This window comes from Aspergillus brasiliensis (genome assembly GCF_001889945.1).
Source record: "Aspergillus brasiliensis CBS 101740 unplaced genomic scaffold ASPBRscaffold_15, whole genome shotgun sequence".
Taxonomy (NCBI): Eukaryota; Fungi; Ascomycota; class Eurotiomycetes; order Eurotiales; family Aspergillaceae; genus Aspergillus; species Aspergillus brasiliensis.
This window is the reverse complement of record NW_027137456.1, coordinates 625,422-643,400: the sequence shown is the minus strand read 5'-3', so window position 1 is coordinate 643,400 and position 17,979 is coordinate 625,422. Positions and strand designations below refer to the sequence as shown.

Here is a 17,979-nt window from a genome sequence, read left to right as displayed (position 1 = left end):
TCGATGGATCCATGACAATTACCCAAGCAGGCAGCTATTGGGACGCCTAATCACGTGAACACGCGTGACGGGCCGCGTTTCACGTGCCGCTGATGTCAACTCGATCCGAGCAGCTGCCATCGCCAGCCAGGCACACAACCGCTCCCATGTGGATTCTAGACTCGGAGGGTGACTTACTAGGGGGTTAGTATTTTCACTTTACAACATTAATGACCTTGGCTGATTGTGAAAGGCAAGCGCGTGTGGCTGCGACCGGGGAAGAAGTATCTCTTCGGTCGGATCAAGCAAGATGGAGGTATGGTGCTGAAATTACTGGCGAACTCCGCTATACTGATTATTGATTCATGTTGCAGTCCGACATGCGATTGATAACAAGTCGATCTCCCGAAAGCATATGATGATTGAAGTTTCCCCTGTCAAACCAGGCGATGGAGTACGATGATCTAGCCCCCCCGGCTTTCTCCGCTAACTGCTCAGTCACATATCTACACCAGATCGAAAATTGCCGTGCGCGACTTGGGTTCGAAATATGGTACCAAAGTGGATGGCGATGCGGTCAAGGATGAAAGTAAAGATTTGACTGGTGAGGAGCATGAGATCAAGCTGGGGCGATATGAACATGCGCTGCGGTAATTACCATCGCAAGGAACGATGTCTATCAGGTGACTAATTGATGGCGGTTCTAGGATCAAGTGGCAGCCAGTCGTCCTTACGTTCTCCTTTTCCTCCAAAGAACTCAAAGCGAAAGATCCTCTGGCACAAGTGCGCTCCCGCGTCGAAGACCTGGATATCAAGACGATAGTGCCCTACGTTGTCGACCAAACCACACATGTTGTACAAAAGAAACGGAATACTGCCAAAGGTCTGCAAGCATTGGTGAATGGGAAACACATTGTTCAGGATTCCTACATCGACGCTTTGGTTTATGCGGCTACCCCGAGTGACCTAGAGAACCTCGAGTCGTTGTCCCCGTTGGAGGCCGATTTCGACACTGCCTGGCCGGATGCAATGGCGCATCTTCCACCACCTGGCAAGGAAACCGTACGGAGACCGAAGGAAGCGTTTGCCCCCAATCCCGATCGAATCAATGTATTTGACGACTACACATTCGTATTCATGGAAGCTGCGCAATTTGGAAACTTGCAGGATGTCATTACGAACGGTCACGGGAAGGCTCTGCTTTACCAAGTGGAGGAAGGTGTCACAACCGCGGCAGAAATCGTGCAATATATGAGAAATGCGGCTGGCAACAAAGGCTTAGGGAGCCAGCGGGATGGCCCTGGCGGCGTGGTTCTTGTTCGATACGTTGCGCCTGGACGTCATGAGAACTGGTGGGCCGAGCTGGGTAATGAAGTTGCTTTGACGACCGACCAGCGCGTTATTCAACAGAGCGAGTTCCTAGACGCCATTCTGGGAAATGACGCTTCTGACCTCTGCCGACCATTGCCCGAGGCCCAGGACATGGATGCAGAACCCACTCCCGCACCGGCTGCTACCCCAAATGATGTTCAAGAAGTCCAAGACTCACAGCCTCCGGCGGAAAGCCAGCCGTCAACGAAGAGGTCGAAGCCACGTGTTCGAGGGTTTGTCAGTAAAATGAAAACGTTTGATGATGGCTTCGATATCAACTCTATCCCTGCTCATGCTCCGGAGGGCATAGATGAACCGTCGCCATTGATGGATGTCGAGCCGTCGCCGGCACAACAATCACAACCGCAAAGCAGCCCACAAGAGGAAGAAGAAGATATGGTCTCCAGCCTTCTGCCTGGTGCCCAAGCGATGAAACGTCGACGCGCTCAGACATTGCAGAAGGGGATAGAAGAATCCATCTCCGAGACGAAAGCTGAGGCCACGCCGCGGGTAAAACGCCAGAAACTGGACGTACTAGAGGCGGCGCGACAGCATCGGGAGGCGGAAGATGCGCAGCGCCAGCGGCAGGCGGAAGAAGCGTCGCTGCAAGGGTCTCTTGACGAGGTCAATGTGGAGAAGCTCAAGGGCCTTGCGATCGTAGAAGAGATGGACGTGAAGCCGAGGCACGCGAGCGCAGAGGACTGTCGGTGGGACGATCGGTGGAATGGACGCAAGAACTTTAAGAAGTTCCGTCGCAAGGGCGAACCCGGCCAGCCGCGCTACCGCATCCAGACGGTGATTGTGCCACTCGAGGAGGTGACGCGCAAAGACTTTGGAATTGGGGACCATTACTGGGTCAGTAGTCGCCCGACGGAGCCGAGTCCAGCAGACAGTCCGGCCGAACGGGCTGTCAGCCAGGAGGCAGCGGCATCCCGTTCGCAGTCCTCGGGCCGGGTTGAGTCGGAGACGCCAGCACCCAGACAGGAGACCCGAAGTCAGCCCCGAGTGCAGAAACGGATGCGAGAAGAGCCAGACTCGGACAGCGATGATGGGCTTCGGTTCCGGTTCCGTCGCAGGCGATAGGACTGTTACTGAGTATGTATGTTAGATCCCTTCAATTCACCAATTTGTCTTAGCACCGTGTATGTGGAGTAATGAATGTAACTGAATCAAATCGGTCTACTGATCCTTGTAGTGATGGCAGTGAATGCGATGGGATGGTGTTGCCATGCGGTGGAGCACCACATGCGGGGGAAGCCCAGTATTCAGGGAAGTGGATATGCTGGGTAGTTACTTCTGAGTTATGACGCTGTTGGGCATTCAAGTGGACCACTCCTGTGAAGTGTTGTTCTGAGTGATATGCGGTCAACCATGCATGATGCGAACCAACTTTTACAATCCACATTAACTCTGATGTACTGATCCAATCTCGAATTCTATCTGAGATCATTACATCATACGAGGCAGAGGGAGATGGGTGACTGTGGACACTCCCATGTGGTCTGTGTGCCGTGGCTCATCCAAAGTGGTCGGGAATGGAGCCCCCGACCCGCCAGGCGGTCCCCGTTTGAGGAGTGTTTCAAAGGGGCCCCCACGGGAACCAACCAGTGATTTACTTGAAACCATATCTTCCTAAGTTCCTTGATAGATAGAGTCGACAGGTGAGATGGCGGTCTGGGGATAAACCGACTCTTCTGTAGAATCGTTATGCACATTGTTGAGTAACAGTATTCTAGCCGTAGAGGGACAGGGATGGATGCTGCTGGATGCTACTGTATGTTGGCAGAGGACTATGACTACTATTACTTGATAGTTACTGAGTAGTTACTGTAAGTAGCAGTGGGTGGTGTGATGAGTCCAGCTGAGAGGAGCGTGACCAGCACAAACAAGGCTGGCTGTTTTGGCTTTCCTTTCCCGTCCTGGCGTAAGAATGACCCGGTCCTCTCTGTGTATGCTGTTGTTCTGTTGATGTGTGTGCCTGAGGAGCGCCTGGAAGATTCCCTCATTTCCTTGTCCCTCTTTTTCTTTCCTTCTCAAAAGTCAGTCCCCGTCATCCTCGTCATCTCATCTCATCTCATCTCATCCCATCTCATCCCATCCCATCCATTTGCTTCTGATTCTTTCGCTTCCCACTACTGATTCCCCTCCCCATCTCGCCTGGCTGCGATTGCTTTCGTTTTCTCCTCCCCTTCTGCCTCTGTAGTCCGATCTACATCCACACCCTTCTCATCTCCATTATCGCTACAAATCTCCCACCAGCTGCCTGACTGCCTAACCGCCGATTAGCATCTCGCCCGCTCGTTCGACTGGCGACCATCTCGCTCCAACGCATCACTATTGGCACCGCCATGGACCACGTTGGCTAGCCCTGGCTGCAATTCATCCCATCGCTCGTTACCTCATCCAGCCAGCGTCGGGCCTATTTTTACTCCTTCTTATCACGGACCACAGAACGCTCATAACCCATTCCATTCCCCGTCGCCCGCTTCTTCTAGCCTCCCCGTCAATAGTATGTCTCGCAGCGCGCATTCTCCCCCCTCCCCAAAATTTGATCCAGTGCCTCGTTTTTAGACTTTGCTTTGCTTTTTCTTTGCCTTGGGTCACAGGTAATTGAAATACTAACTTCCGACCCACCCGCAGCGCCTGGCTCTCACTAACGATTTTACGAACCCCCGACTCTTCCTCTGTTTGGCGTTTCCCGGTTGCCCGTGCTTGCGAACCTCGCTGGGAAGGCCGTCTGAATTGAGATTCTCCCCCCTCATCGCCCCCCATGATTTCCACCATCCCCCCTCCCCGTCCGGTTTCGGTCAATTCGCTGGCCAGAGCGTCGGCCGCGACGGCCATTCCCTACGCCAAAGCGAGTCGTTGCACCAGTGCCGAAATCCAGATTCTCGATGGTCCCATTAATCCCCCGGCGGTGGGGCCTGGTCAGCTGGTCTGCCAGTCCCCGGTGGATACCGAAATGGAGGATGTACGGATAAGCGTGGAGACGCCTCAGGCCTGCCGATCCCAAGTGCGCTTCGAAGACCTGCCCATCGAAATCCACGAGGCCATTCTAGATCATCTGTTTGGCGAGCGGGCATCGGCATTCACGTCGTGCGCGCCCGGGAAGTCTGCGCGCAGTTGGAACAAGTCGTTGCGTCATCCCCGCCGAAAAGCCCTCTCCAATCTGGCATTGATCACCCCGGTCTGGCGAGCACTGGTGCAGGACCGAATTTACAGACATAGTGAGTGTTTCTGTGTTTCGTCTCCACTTTACCACTTTTGGTCTTTTTTTCAACGCCACCCTCCGTTTAAAATGGTCTAACCCTGCCTCAGTCAAGATCAAAGGTACAACCGATGAACTGGCAGAAAGTGCCCGTTGGTTCCGTGCGCATCCCCATCTGGCCCCATACGTTCGCCATGTCGAGATCTGGATCCCGGTATGGGGGAAACGAGCCATCAAGAACACATCGCATCATTTTCCTGCCCGACGGTTGCATGACGAGGATGCGGGCCTGGTAGATCCTGGTGCGCCCCATGCCATGGCAGCAGGGGATGACTCCGACACCAATCATAGCACCGACTATCGCTACCACTATGCCAGCCATAACGCAACGTTGGAAGAGATGTTCTCCCACGTCAAATCTGAATTTCCGGAAGCACGCATCCTGACCCTGGAGGGGGGTCACTGTAAGCGACCGCCAATGGTACGGCAATTCCGCGATGACCCGTGCGGTCACTCTGGACGGCGGCGTCTGCCTACCCTGCCCGGCGTCCAAACGTTTGTCATGCGTGGAGCCTGGAATATCATGCGCGACTATCAACATTGGTTGAATATGTCACAAGCCTTACCAGGGGTGCGCGAGTGGCACTGCGCGTACGCCAAGCCCAAATTCGAGGCCTACGAGACGGTCGCGGAGATTCTCTCCCGGCTATCCCCAACACTCGTCCATGTGAATATCAGCCTGGAAGGCTTCTACAACAAGGACAACACCCAATCTGGCTGGATTCACGATGGGATCAGCCCACCTCATCTCTGCCGCCTGCTTGGCGAGGCAGCCCCGCGTCTAGAGTCCCTTGCATTTACCGGGAAAGTCTGCGCCTGTCTCTTCAATGCAACCCGAAGCTTCATGGCCACCTGGCCGGCCAAATCCAAGCTCAAGTCTTTAGACTTGGTGGTCAAGACCTGCTGTCGCGAAAAGCGAACAAATCCGGGACTTGGGTTTTTAGACGACTTCTCCGGCATCACCAATCTGAATTTCATCCGCTCCTTTGAGAAACTTGTCCTCGGCGCCGTTCACAGCCTGCAGCTGCACTCTGCACTGACGTACATGCGGATCCGCTTCATCGATTTGGACTCGGCCTGTCCGCCACTGAACCCTTACTTCCAGCTCTCCGACAACGAGTGCACCGGTCTCTGGAACGAGCGGATTCTCGAGACCTTGCACGAGGCGCGTCCCCAAGCGCACTATGCGGAACTTTCGGACGGCATCTATCCCCAGTATGGACACAACCGGCAGATCGTGGGGGCTGTGTACCCGCGAACTCGGCCATTAAGTATCCATGCGTCGACCTACAAAGTCATCGCCGATGTGTCCAAGCCATAACACGATCCCGATTTGATCTGATCTGTAGTTTCTGATGGGCAGGAGAGCAGGAAAAGTCATTACTATGTAGCCCATTTACTTTATCTATGATACCTAAGCATGCGACTGATAATGAATTATATTCTCACTATGGCTGGACAGGCATTGCCCCCGATAACTATTTAGAGAACTACAAGATGGTGCAGCGATACCGCACCAGGCAAGGGATTCCATGCAGTATATTGCCCTTCGCACAGATTGAGCAAACCTGCCAGTGCAGTATGATGATTTTCTGACTAAACAATCGACAGTAAAGAAATCCCAAACAACAAATACACAGTAGACATGACGTCTTAGGACAAAACCATAAAGCCATACATATATACAATCCGCACAATCATAGCTAAGCTGATGGTACTCACCATAGCAAAAGCAATTGAACCAGCCCATCAATAAACATACCGAAACCTCGGATTCTGCACCACATTAGCACACCACAATTCACAAACAAATCCATAGAAAGGAACAACCGGAAGGATAGTAGTAAACGTACCTCGAAATCCGTCAAATCCGCCATCACCCCCTCAGCACCACCACCGCCACCACCATCCCCAATATCCATACTCATACTCCTCTGATCCAGGTCCCTCAATTTATTCCTCCTCACCAACAATCCCCTCAACACCCCCGCACAAACCATCTGAACCACCGCACACCCCAAAATCAACTTACACCCGGTCTGATACACCGGTGCCTCACTCGCCAGAAACGCATGCGGACCGATAATGTTTCCGATACAGTAGGCCAGGAACACGAACGCTGTGGCGGTGACTCGCTTCGTGTACCCGCCCATGTTGCTGGCGGGGAGGTGGAGCGCGAGAACGAGGGAGGTGACGAAGGAGCCGATCTATCCCATCCACCATTTCATACCATCATTAGTATTTCTGGGTATGGTGGATATGGGGGACAAGGGCGGTACGTACGATATAATACCCAAATAACACCCCATATTCATTCTTATCCCGGGGAAACTTCCATAGCAGACATACACCGATTACCGTGGGGATTAAGTATGCGATCATGATCAAGGTGCGGATGTTGTGGAATCGCGTGGATAGGTAGGTTCCCGTGAGGATGAAGAGGACTTGGAATGCTCCTTGGGGGATGCCGAGGACCGTGGTGAGGAGGGGGCTGCTGACGAGGCCTTTTATGATGAGTTTGCCGAACTATATTATTCCCACTGGTGTTAGGTATCTGTGTATCTGTATTGAAGAGAGTATGGGGAAAGAAAAAGAAGGAGGTGGGTACATTAGCAACTCCCCCATTGATTGTCTCATTCAATAATGTGAATAAGAATAAGAGCCAGACTTGGGGGTCCAGGAATGCTTCGCGGATTTGGTACCATTTTATGGATCTATTCAATATACCCTGTTTGGATCATTGCTCTCTTGTTAGAACCAGAACTAGAACTAGACGCAGTGTTATAACAAAGGCTGAAGTGGGAACGTACAGTCTGATTCATCTTCCCCCTTCCAATTAACATGATCTTCTCCTCATCGCTAAATCTCTTACTCGAGAGAATACTGTTCGGCAGGAATATCATCATCACTACTCCCCAGATGATTGTCGCTCCGCCGCAGATGAGGAATACGGCGCGCCAGACGGGGAAGGTGTTGAGTTGCCCGATGGCGTAGGTGAGGAGGCCGCCGACCTGATTCCATTATTGAGTATTCTGGTAGATGGGTGGGTGCGGGTGATATAGGAGTGTAGGGGGCCTCACCATTGATCCAACCCCATTGCAGCAGTAGAAGATCCCCGCGCGGAACGGCTGCTCTTGGCGGAGGTACCACATTCCGACTATCATCATGAAGCAGGGTGTTATTGGGGCTGAATGAGATATTAGTAAAGTTGTCTTGTGAATTGAAGATGGGAAAGGGAGGGTGGTACATTCGAAACATCCCAGCAGGAAGCGACAGATAGCCAGGCCGGTGAAGTTGTTACAGCTGGCTGTGATCATGAGGATGGCTCCCCAGGCGATTCTATCCCGTTAGTTAGTGGTGAAATATACTATTGGTGGTTGGATGTCTCACACGAAAGACGAGACGACTGTCCCGATGGGTAGGCGTTGGGCGATGTAGCTGGCGGGGTATTCCCAGAAGAGGTAGCCTGTTATTGGTATCATTAGCTGCGCTGATTTGTGATCATAGTAGATATATTATGGAGATATACCGAAATAGAAGATACTAGCTAGCCAGCTGTACTCATTACTGTTGATATGAGCATCGGTGAAGAGATCAAAGACGGCGCTGTATGAAAGCGCTTGTTTATCAATGTATTGCAGACAGTATGTTCCGCACATCAACGGCAGAAGTATCATGTCGATCCGTCTGCGTAGTTTCTTCGTCCGGATAGGGTCGTCGAGCATCTGTTGCAGCTGGTCGTGGGATACGCCATGCTCGTGGAGAAAGATCTCTGCTTCGTCGAGTTGGGTGATTTGGCCGATGTCGACGTCGGATACTTTGGTAGTGACCTCGACGGTTTTCTCTGGGTCTGTAGGCTTCGTGTCTGATATTATACCTGCCATTGTGAGGTATAAGGTGTGTACTCAGGGGGATAGCTTAGGTAGGGTGGATGCAGCGTTATATGGTGTGTTTATGGTCTTGGTATTGTGTGCCCCTCTGATAAGCCACATGATGGCCTGCTGCCGTGCGTAGTCGATAACATGGCTTGACGTCTTGGTCTGAGCGATAAGATCAATGCGTCTGGGTTGGTTTGCCTTTTACAGCAAGATGCACGACAATCTAAACCGCCTCAGCAGTGCAAGTTGGTAATGGCTATCTCGGAGGGTGTCCGAGATAAGACCAGGTGATAAGATGGAAAGCGGGGGTGCACGTCGGCATTAGAAGTAGTGCCGAGTGATGGGCATCTTAAATAAATAGGTGTGTGAAGACTTTGCTTTCCATTAGAAGATCAAGCTGATGGTCATGGATGTGGTTTGCAGCGTGTACTGGTTTGTTGTGTAAGGCACAAGCTGACTATGTGATAAGCTTCAGGTTGGGCGTGCCTTTAGTCATTGGATGAATAACCTTTCGCAACAGAAGGTCCTTCTACCCACCGAGTTTTGTGATGGGATTATCACCAAGTATCTATAGCCCAAGTAGGCCTACTGGTTATGATTGCTCCATGAGCCGCCGTTTGCATAGGAAGACAATTGGGACAACGCAGGTAGTCAATGCAGCCGTCCATGAATGTTGTCACGGAAATCCCAGATAGCAGTAAACTCACGGGCTATTAAGGTCGACGGACGCTTGGCGAACGCCTTTCTAACACTGAGCTATCATGACCAATCAATATCACTGCCACCGTCCGCGAGCCATACTCTTTGCACGACAGGACCCGAGCGGACGGCCCGCATCCCGGCGCATGAAGCAGCGACTACAACTCCAATCAGCTACGACTGAACTGTTGGATAAACTTCGAACAGATGTAAATGATCCCAAGCTCCCTCCCAGATACCAATAGTATACAATCTATATCCTGAAACGACTTATGCACGTGAGATGATATTTATAAAAATAATCTATGTTAATTAATATCCTTGTGCTGGCAAACAAACTTAGCGCTGCTGCATCTGCATCTCGTTATAAATATATCCCCCTAATATTACTTAGTATAGTAATCCAACACGTTCTATCCCTGGAAATCGCACTATTCGGGCGATATTAATAGGGTCCAACCACTCTAGTGAACCACCCATGACCAATCACACTCCGCGGCTGTTACCAACAGGTTGGAATCGATCGTCCGGGAACCCGCTGGGATTGACGGCGGTTGCTGCCGCTGCGGCTATACCCATCTATTTCTGGGGTTATGGCAAACATCTATATTCAGCTGCTGCATGTAGTCTCCAAGATGTAGTGATGGCTTCAATATTTAAGTAGATGTGGAAGTTCCCATAAAATGTAGTTATATCATTGACCAGCACATATAAATAAAGCACATTGATCTCAACTACTACAATGGCAGCCATCGAATATCCATCCACGGCCTCTGTCCCTCGCCGACATCACGAAGCAATCATGGAAGCACCTCGACCTTCCTATGCCGAGAAACGCGCGGACGCAGAAGAAAGGACCAGAGCCCAAACTGAACTCGAACATATTGTCCGACTCTACAACCTGGGAAAGCCAATATTCCCACGTTCACTCCTTAAGGACCTTCACGAGCAGATCGGCCAAGGGAAAGAAGAAGTCATAATCCCTGATATCGATGATAAACCACAAACATATAGCCTCAGAGCCCATGAACTATGTACCGACTTCCCGTAAGTTCTACACATGACAATCCAGAAGTCGTCTCTTCCACTAACACGGGGCAACAGTATCATCAACTATAGCAGCATCCAGCGCTTGATCCACTTCGACCCACGCTACCCATCCCTGCTAATAGGTTCCCGGTGCCCCGTCTCGATTCAATACACCCCTCGACCAAATTATCCTAGCAGTACCTCCGAGGAAATCCACTCTGCGTTCGAGCATATCAACACGCAGTGGCTGAAAAGCGAGACGTGTTCGAACCTAGGGCGTTTCTTTGTGAAACCGAGGTTCTTGCCTAAGACAATCACCAAAATCGTTGCTTTCGGACTAGGTACACTCGGCAAGGTGGAATTTGGGAATCTTTCTGTCCGCTCATATGCCCAACATGCCGCTATGCTGACTATGGCGTCGGCATTGAGGAAACGAAATAATGATAGTGAAGGTCGTCAGGACATACAGTGCTTCGCGCAGGATCCATATTATGATGAGAAGGATATCGAATTCTTGACAAGTCTCGGTATCACAGTGGTGAATGACCCCCAGGGGTTTCTAGAGATTGATGAACACACGCTGGTGTTCTCAGTCTGTCCGAATATCCCCGTTAGGCAGATCGTGGCGGATGTGCGGTGGCCCGCGGCGATGATTTGGAATAGTTTGACGTCGGAGGAAGAGATGGATGGGTGGAGGAGATGGTTGCCGAATGGGGAGGTGTTTTTGGCAGGGTGAGTTTGCTCATTTGCTTTCGTGTTTTTGTTTTCATGTGCTAATATTGTGGTTTATGTGCAGTCCGATGATGACGGATCCCGATTCGGATAGGGTTTGTGAGATGGTCCGATATTATAATGAAGCGCAACTTTCTGATCCGGGTGATTATTTTGGGGATTTGACGGTGTATGCGAGGAAGAGTTCTAGTCTGGATAAGGTGTGAGAGCGCTAATTGCTGTGCTTTTGTAATGCATGTGACAAGGAAGGCCATATGAATGTTTCTATATGTTGACTAACTAAGGAGGGTGGGCGTGAAATGTCACGTACACTCCAAAATGTACCTTCATCATCAGTATTTCTGATAACCGAAAATCTGTATATCAACAGTGGACCAACAATGTCTCCTCAGAATCTTCAGCATCCCCTCCAAATGCCCCCGTATCATCTCCGGCTCCTCATACGCCTCATTCACGCTGTAACACAGCCTCAAGGTCCCCAGAACATATAGAAAAATATCATATTAACACACAAGATCATAGCAACTCCGATTTCCATATCCCTCACAACAATCCTCTCCTCCACATACTGTGTAGATTCTCTTCAGTTTTGTGTTACCCTTGCTGCACCCTTTGCCTATCGTTGTTCCTGTATTAAGTGCGAGTAAGAATATAGAACCCGATGACAAAGCATTGCATTCACAAGAGAAAATCAATTGTTACATGATATGATCGTCAGCCAAAGCTCCAAGAAATGCCAGGTATGGTTTGCAATTGCCATTTTATGCAGGTACTTTCTGCGAGAGCATAAATGCCACCAACCATTGCGTTGCAATGAGGAAGGCGTTCATAGCACGTGATCGGAAACGGGAAGATCCATGATCCGTTGGAACAACAAGCTGGGCTACCGCGTGCCTTCTCGCACACACCGAGGAGCTATACTCTCGCTTTCTCATCACAAACTAGGTGACCTCTTCGATTAATCGATCTAGATTTACTTGAGTGATTTCCTTCAAGCAGACTTTATACACTCTGTGATTACCACTCAGACTGTTGGGAAACCTCATACAATATCCCTGATTGCCCTTGTCAACTTTTACTGCATCCATCCCCATACAGTTCACTCACGGTTCCACCTGGCTAGCGCGACCGCAACAGCCACTTTTCTAGAATGGCCAATCGCTAGTTCAATGTTGCCGATACCCTTGGACATCGCCACGTCGTGAGCGTGTCCGTGAAGCTAGCCACGTTAGTTCACACAGGCAATGTCCACGCCGTGCAACAGCCAAACATACCTTGACATAAGGATTCCCGCTGTCTTCCAAAATCTCAATCTCCCGCATGGCCGCCCCTGCACCCATAGAAGGCACCCGGAAACTCTTGAAGACGGCCTCCTTGGCACTCCAACGACCCGCAAATGCGGCGCGTGGGTTCGGTGCCGTGGAACAGTTGTCCAATTCGGCGGGTGTGAAATTGCGCTGCAGAAAATTGAGGTTCTCAATGTCAACACTCGTCAGCTCTTCTACGTCCACTCCAACGCTGGTCGATGATGGTGCACCAGAGCGCTGGGTAACATGCTCGAGCAGAGATTGAACAAGCGCGGCCGTGACTTCCGATCCCTCGCCTACATTATCCGGATTAGGAGTTTTAGTAGGAGTTATCTCCCCAAACGAGGAGTGATCAGCGGTTAAGCGACTGTTCGGGTTTAGGAAGACACTTTGCATAGTCTCAGTGCTTTTCCAGGGAGGATCACATTTGACTTGGACTAGCGAATTCTTCAACACGCGGGAGACAAACTCTACATTGGCTGACCGCTGCCTCTGTAACACTCGGGTTCGGTAGCCTTCAAATACGGCAGTTGGAACTGCCGCAAAAACATATTCCGGTGCTACCACCATGGCCAGAGCACCTTTTTGACCAAACCCGAAGGAGGTGAGCATGGCTGCCTTAATGTCAGGCACCTTCATCGATTCCATGGGATAGACCAAATGCTTAAACTGTCGGAGCTGCTCATCAATATTATCCGCGTTGCGGTTGCCCGGGACTATGCCATCGCGTAACATTTGTATGCAGCCGTTGAGTTGCCAGGCGCCTGCAGCTGCTTTCGGATGCCCCGTCAATGACTTTTGACACACGCACAGTAGCGGATTACCTTTACGCCGACCTAGGTGGTTCATCTGAGTGTTTATCACCTCCCCTTCGTTGATCTCGTTCGCTCGAGTTGAAGTCCCATGACTCGAAACAACACTGATGTCGTCGATCGTTAGGGCCGATGTTGCTAGTGCGGCCCTCAGGGGAGACATGCTAGGAACTTGCAAGCGGATGTTGTTTGCCCACCGGTGCTGGGCGTCTTGTAGCTTGGATTCATTGCTTTTCTTGGTTGCGTAGGTGGCATTCTCGAATTGACACGTGCTGCTCTCCTGCGATGCTCGTTGGTGAATCTCGGCTACCTCATTCTCGAATCCCGCGCGTCGGACGTCGAGCTTCAGTAACGGTGAGTGCCGAGCGTCCAAGGACTCCCGTGCAGCAGTGAGGATTCCTTTTCCGGGCGCTGGAATCGATCGGCCGATCTGGTCGCTAGCCATTTGGGTGTGGGCAACAATGCCATAGATCGGCAGTCCCATTTCAAGGGCAAGATCAGCAGCCATCACTATCTGTACCCCACAACCAGCGGACTCTGCAAATCCGCTCCGAGAGCTGGTGGTAGGGCGAGAGAATTCGCCTGGCAGACGCCCTTTGGTCAATTCCTCTTTGGTGTTCGCAGTGGCCTTGATGCCAGCGAATTCGTAAGCGACTTCTTCTCCATAATCGTCACAACCACCGACGATAGCAACTTTACACTTCCCAGTCTGGATAGCCTCGCACCCGCTGTCTAATGATTCTATGGCTGTAGCACATGCTCCGACATGCGTCTTTAGTGGGCCCGTGGAAGAAAGAAGCAGCATGTTCACCCATGCGCCCATGGTGTTATAAAAATGATCAAGAATAATATCCCCTCGGACTGGCCGATCGAGATACCGGTCGCGATACATGTTCTGGACTGTCTTCATAGGGCCACCCCCAGTTCCCAAGCAGTTGGCTACCTCAGAGACATGAATGTGATGATACATCTCATACGGGTCCGTGATACCAGCAGACAAGAATGCTTCAGAGACGCAGCACAGTGCATATAACGTAGTAGGATCCGCTTGCTGAACAATATCCTCGGGAATACCGTATCGCAAAGGGTCCCATCCCTGGGGGACCTTTCCACCCACCAGCGGATGAAGAGTAATTGCCTTGGGTACCATGACAACAGCCCCCTTCTTCATAAATACGCGGCAATTTTCCGAGTCGGAGATCGGTTGGACAAAGACATGATCCCCATGGCGTAGCTTGAATGCTTCTGCTGCTGACTTGGTGCTTTCGAACGGCGGCAGATCGTCTTCGATTGCAACTTCTTGCATGAACTCCGTCCGTGAGGGGTCATAACGATTGAGTCCATCGGGCTCAATAAATCGAAGTCCAGATTTCTCTAGGATCTGTTGGTGATACCTTTCAGGAATCTCGTCATCCGGGATCGGCTCGATCGTCGCGGCATCAATCCACCCTACGTATGGCTGGCCTTTGACGTCATCTGTAGTGTGTCTGATCAGACCCATCATCCATGCCATTTCAACATATCCTTCCAACGAGAATTGACCATGGCTTTCCATCTCCCATCGTGTGCGAGAGCTCCCCCACGGTCCGAGCTCTGAGAATCCCACAATAACGACCGTTTGCGAGAGGTCAATCATTCCTTGAAGATGCGGAAGCCCCGCCGTCATATCCTCGTGCCTCTTTAGTGAAGGGAATCCGACCCTGAGGTTGACTCGCTTGCTTTTCGCTTTTGGCTGATTTAAGTGACGTTCCACTTCTCGCCCGCGGAGGGCTGCTTCGTGGTGTGCCTCCTCTTCTGCCAGAACAATACCCAGACGAAGATTCTCGGCCACCCTCCTACGGCTCGCTGCAATGTCTCTCTTCACATCCCATATGGTCCCAAACCCGCCAGTCAGATCCGCATATACAGATGCCTCTTCAGCAAGAGCGGTGATGGCTGGTGATAGCAGCGCCAGGATATTGAAGGCCATCTCGGCCCGGGTGAAGGTGATGGCACCGAGCTTTTCCATCTCCGCTGCGATCATATCCGATGAGCGCATCAGTCCAGTTCCCCGAGTCCACCCGATGACAGCTCCACAGATAGTTACATACGTCGACCAGTTTTCGGAATGGAATCGATTGAATAACGATTTGAGTCCGATCTTGGTCTCCCCATAGAGCCCGTCTCCACCGAATGTCCCTTCATTGCATGACAAGGGTAGAATAACCATCGTCGGTCTGGTGACTATGCGACGCTTTTCTTTTTCGCGACTCACAAAGCCAATCAGCCGCAGAATGTTCACAAGCATTCCTCGAAGCGCAATCTCCTGCCGGTTGCCTAAACTGTTGGGCTCACCCGACTGCGGAATGGCGGCAAACGGAATAATGAAATCTAAGTCACAACCTGTAGATGACCCTCTGCCGTATATATATTGGACAATGGTCTCACAGTCTTGTTTACTGGCCTGATTAAAGGGGATGAGTGTCAAACTAGTCCCGCGAGCTCCATATTTCCGGAATAGCTTCTGGTAAAAGTGAGCGTTCGTGGAGACCGTACCGCTTGTGGTGACAAGGACCCGCGCACCACCGGCGAGGAGTCCTTGTATTATCTCTACGCCAATGGAGCTGGGACCGGCACCCGTCACAAGGACTGTTTTACCAACGTAACTGAAACCAGTGGTGAGGCCTACATCCAATGCCTGATGAAGGGTCTTCGTGGTTTTCGCGTCATACGCCCAGTCCTCTTCGCCGTTCCGTGTTTTAATATGGACAAAAGGAATGGACCCTGTGGAACCGGGAGGAGATACACGCCCTTGGCGGACCATATCCGTGTAGCTTCCTACCGTGCGAACTGTTTCCTCATATTCCAGACGCCCTGAGCTGCTAATGCTAACTTTGGGCATTAGAGGCGGCAATGTGTGTATGTGTACAGGGTCAGTCGCTTGAGCCTGAAGCCCTAAGTTCAGCACCTTGTTCAACATCAGAACATGGCTAGTCTGACAAGCTGTGAATGTCGAGGACATCTCCAGTCGTTCTAGGATGATATCCGTGCAGTCAGGATCCCAGCGATTTAGAATCCGATGTAGGCGGTCATCTTCTCTTGACACCACCACGTCTGAAGATCCTTGCGAAATCTCGTTCAGCCATTGAAGTAGGTCTTCGCGGACCCAGTTCCACCAAGAATCGTAGTGTCTGATTTGCGCAAGATTGAAAATAGGCCGGACGCCTTGGAGAAAATCTTCACCGAATTCTGCATTCCACTGTTCCAATCTTTCTTGCAAGGCTGATATATCATCCACCGAGCGCGTCGAATCATCCTCGATGGTACCAATAGTTGTCTGCAGGTGATCTGCAAGCAACCTCAACTGCTTGTGTTGGAGATTTTGTTGTTCTTTTCGAAACTCACTGAGCGCCATAGCGTCTACCACCGAGGTATCTATTGATCCATCCTCATCCATTGAACATCGCTGCTTTGGCAACATAGTTATCCCTTCAAACGCCGCGTATTGTCCAATGAGATCGTCCAGATATGCATGCGCGGCTTCTACATCTGCGAGACGTGATAGCGGCTGCACTGTGACGGCAATACACATGGGAATCACTGAGTCAGGGCTCTCCAGGCCCCACTTCGAATGCAGGTACATCTGTGCAGATCTTTGGTTGAACCCTGCAGGCATTTTGCTGGATATAAATTTGGAGACCAACGCCGACATCTGTTTCCCAGGCTTGCCTGAGAATACGGCCTGAAATGCCTCTACCAGGTCTGTCAAGGCCATGTCTTCCACGCCTTCCGGGACCCGACCGAACTCAGCGACCAAGTCACCTATCAGTTCATTCTGGAGAGTGGACTTTCCTAAAGGAGTCAGTACGCTGCTGCCATGAATCAATTCCAATAGAACCTACCTCCCGATAAATTGCGGACCGTCTTCTCCATTGGCACTTTGTCGAAAGAGCATCGCAACTTCTGACCCGTGATGGCCAAAAGGATGTGGCGCGCCGAAAGTGGGACCCTAGCGCTGGGTACATGGGAAGAAGTCTTAATACTTGCAGAGGCAGGGCTTGACACTGATCCTAATACTGGCTCGGCATCAAGTTGAGAGCTTTTGACGGCCAATTGAGCTGAAGTCGGTGCCATTGATGTTCGTTGCATAGTCGATGGCAGCGGTACAGGCCCCGGGTACTCATAAAGTATTTTGTCCCGGTCATCTTGATATGAAAGGAATTCCAAATGCGACCACTGTGATGGAGCGTGCTGATGATGATGTATGGCAGCGGACTTTCTAGCCATCCTCGTGAGTGTAGTTCGAGGGCCAATCTCGATGAATCGCTGCACTGGCGATGACCCCTGGAGCAGGTTGTCCTGCGTTTCGATCCTGACAATTTCTGTTAGGTATTCGAAACGCAGTCCGACATGAGCAACTCACCATCGCACTGGAGATGCTAGCTGATACCTATGCGCCATGTTCAATATTTCTCTTGTGTGTAGGAGAGCTAGGACACATACGCAAGCAGCTCGATGAACAACCTATACGCCAGATCCTTTTCCTTGCAGGCATTCACAGGCTTACTGTTGGCCATTGAGCCCAGTATTCCATCTGAAGCCGTGGAAAACGGTTGAATGGGCGGAGAGGTTATCAACACGGTGCCTGTATGTCTAATTGGCGTCTTGCCAGAGAGCTTAGAGGGTCCAGGAACCGGTTCTTGAAACAGGATTCAGTCAACTACATTCTCAATAAGCACCATCCTGGGATTAGACGATACCGGAGCTTCTACCGGCTGGTCCAGATCTAAGTAGGGAAGACTACCCTAGACGAGTGCGCTTTATGTACGTCCATGTGTGGGTCCCCGAATGTTGTCCAGAAGCAATGCCCGGGTCTCCAAGGATTCTTTCTACAGGAATTCATTTCCAACCAATTAGAGGGAATC

The 17,979-nt window shown here is 51.1% G+C and overlaps 5 protein-coding genes across 5 annotated transcripts; 3 read left to right on the top strand and 2 right to left on the bottom strand.

Moving 5' to 3' along the window:
- Positions 1 to 146: 146 nt before the first annotated feature.
- ASPBRDRAFT_58828 (DNA damage response protein RcaA) lies at positions 147 to 2,433 on the top strand (the record flags this gene model as incomplete). The annotated part of the gene is made up of 5 exons (XM_067627964.1): positions 147 to 183; positions 233 to 295; positions 354 to 433; positions 478 to 629; positions 687 to 2,433. The coding sequence occupies 5 exons, from the start codon at positions 147 to 149 to the stop codon at positions 2,431 to 2,433; spliced, it is 2,079 nt and encodes a 692-aa protein (XP_067474992.1).
- A 1,687-nt stretch (positions 2,434 to 4,120) lies between these two features.
- Positions 4,121 to 5,939, top strand: ASPBRDRAFT_199968 (uncharacterized protein; the record flags this gene model as incomplete). Its single annotated transcript, XM_067621382.1, has 2 exons — positions 4,121 to 4,577; positions 4,669 to 5,939. The coding sequence occupies 2 exons, from the start codon at positions 4,121 to 4,123 to the stop codon at positions 5,937 to 5,939; spliced, it is 1,728 nt and encodes a 575-aa protein (XP_067474991.1).
- A 226-nt stretch (positions 5,940 to 6,165) lies between these two features.
- On the bottom strand, positions 6,166 to 8,502 carry ASPBRDRAFT_161336 (putative MFS transporter; the record flags this gene model as incomplete). Its single annotated transcript, XM_067619490.1, has 9 exons — positions 6,166 to 6,394; positions 6,472 to 6,825; positions 6,902 to 7,144; positions 7,227 to 7,346; positions 7,429 to 7,629; positions 7,699 to 7,805; positions 7,866 to 7,957; positions 8,009 to 8,084; positions 8,148 to 8,502. The coding sequence occupies 9 exons, from the start codon at positions 8,500 to 8,502 to the stop codon at positions 6,368 to 6,370; spliced, it is 1,575 nt and encodes a 524-aa protein (XP_067474990.1). The 3' UTR covers positions 6,166 to 6,367.
- A 1,435-nt stretch (positions 8,503 to 9,937) lies between these two features.
- On the top strand, positions 9,938 to 11,464 carry ASPBRDRAFT_661095 (SRR1 family protein; the record flags this gene model as incomplete). The annotated part of the gene is made up of 3 exons (XM_067628662.1): positions 9,938 to 10,242; positions 10,300 to 10,956; positions 11,021 to 11,464. 3 exons carry the CDS (start codon positions 9,938 to 9,940, stop codon positions 11,160 to 11,162), a joined length of 1,104 nt encoding a protein of 367 aa, XP_067474989.1. The 3' UTR covers positions 11,163 to 11,464.
- Positions 11,465 to 12,055: 591 nt separating this feature from the next.
- ASPBRDRAFT_199965 (uncharacterized protein) lies at positions 12,056 to 17,631 on the bottom strand (the record flags this gene model as incomplete). The annotated part of the gene is made up of 5 exons (XM_067621381.1): positions 12,056 to 12,175; positions 12,231 to 16,906; positions 16,957 to 17,426; positions 17,478 to 17,504; positions 17,558 to 17,631. The coding sequence occupies 5 exons, from the start codon at positions 17,629 to 17,631 to the stop codon at positions 12,056 to 12,058; spliced, it is 5,367 nt and encodes a 1,788-aa protein (XP_067474988.1).
- Positions 17,632 to 17,979: the final 348 nt, after the last annotated feature.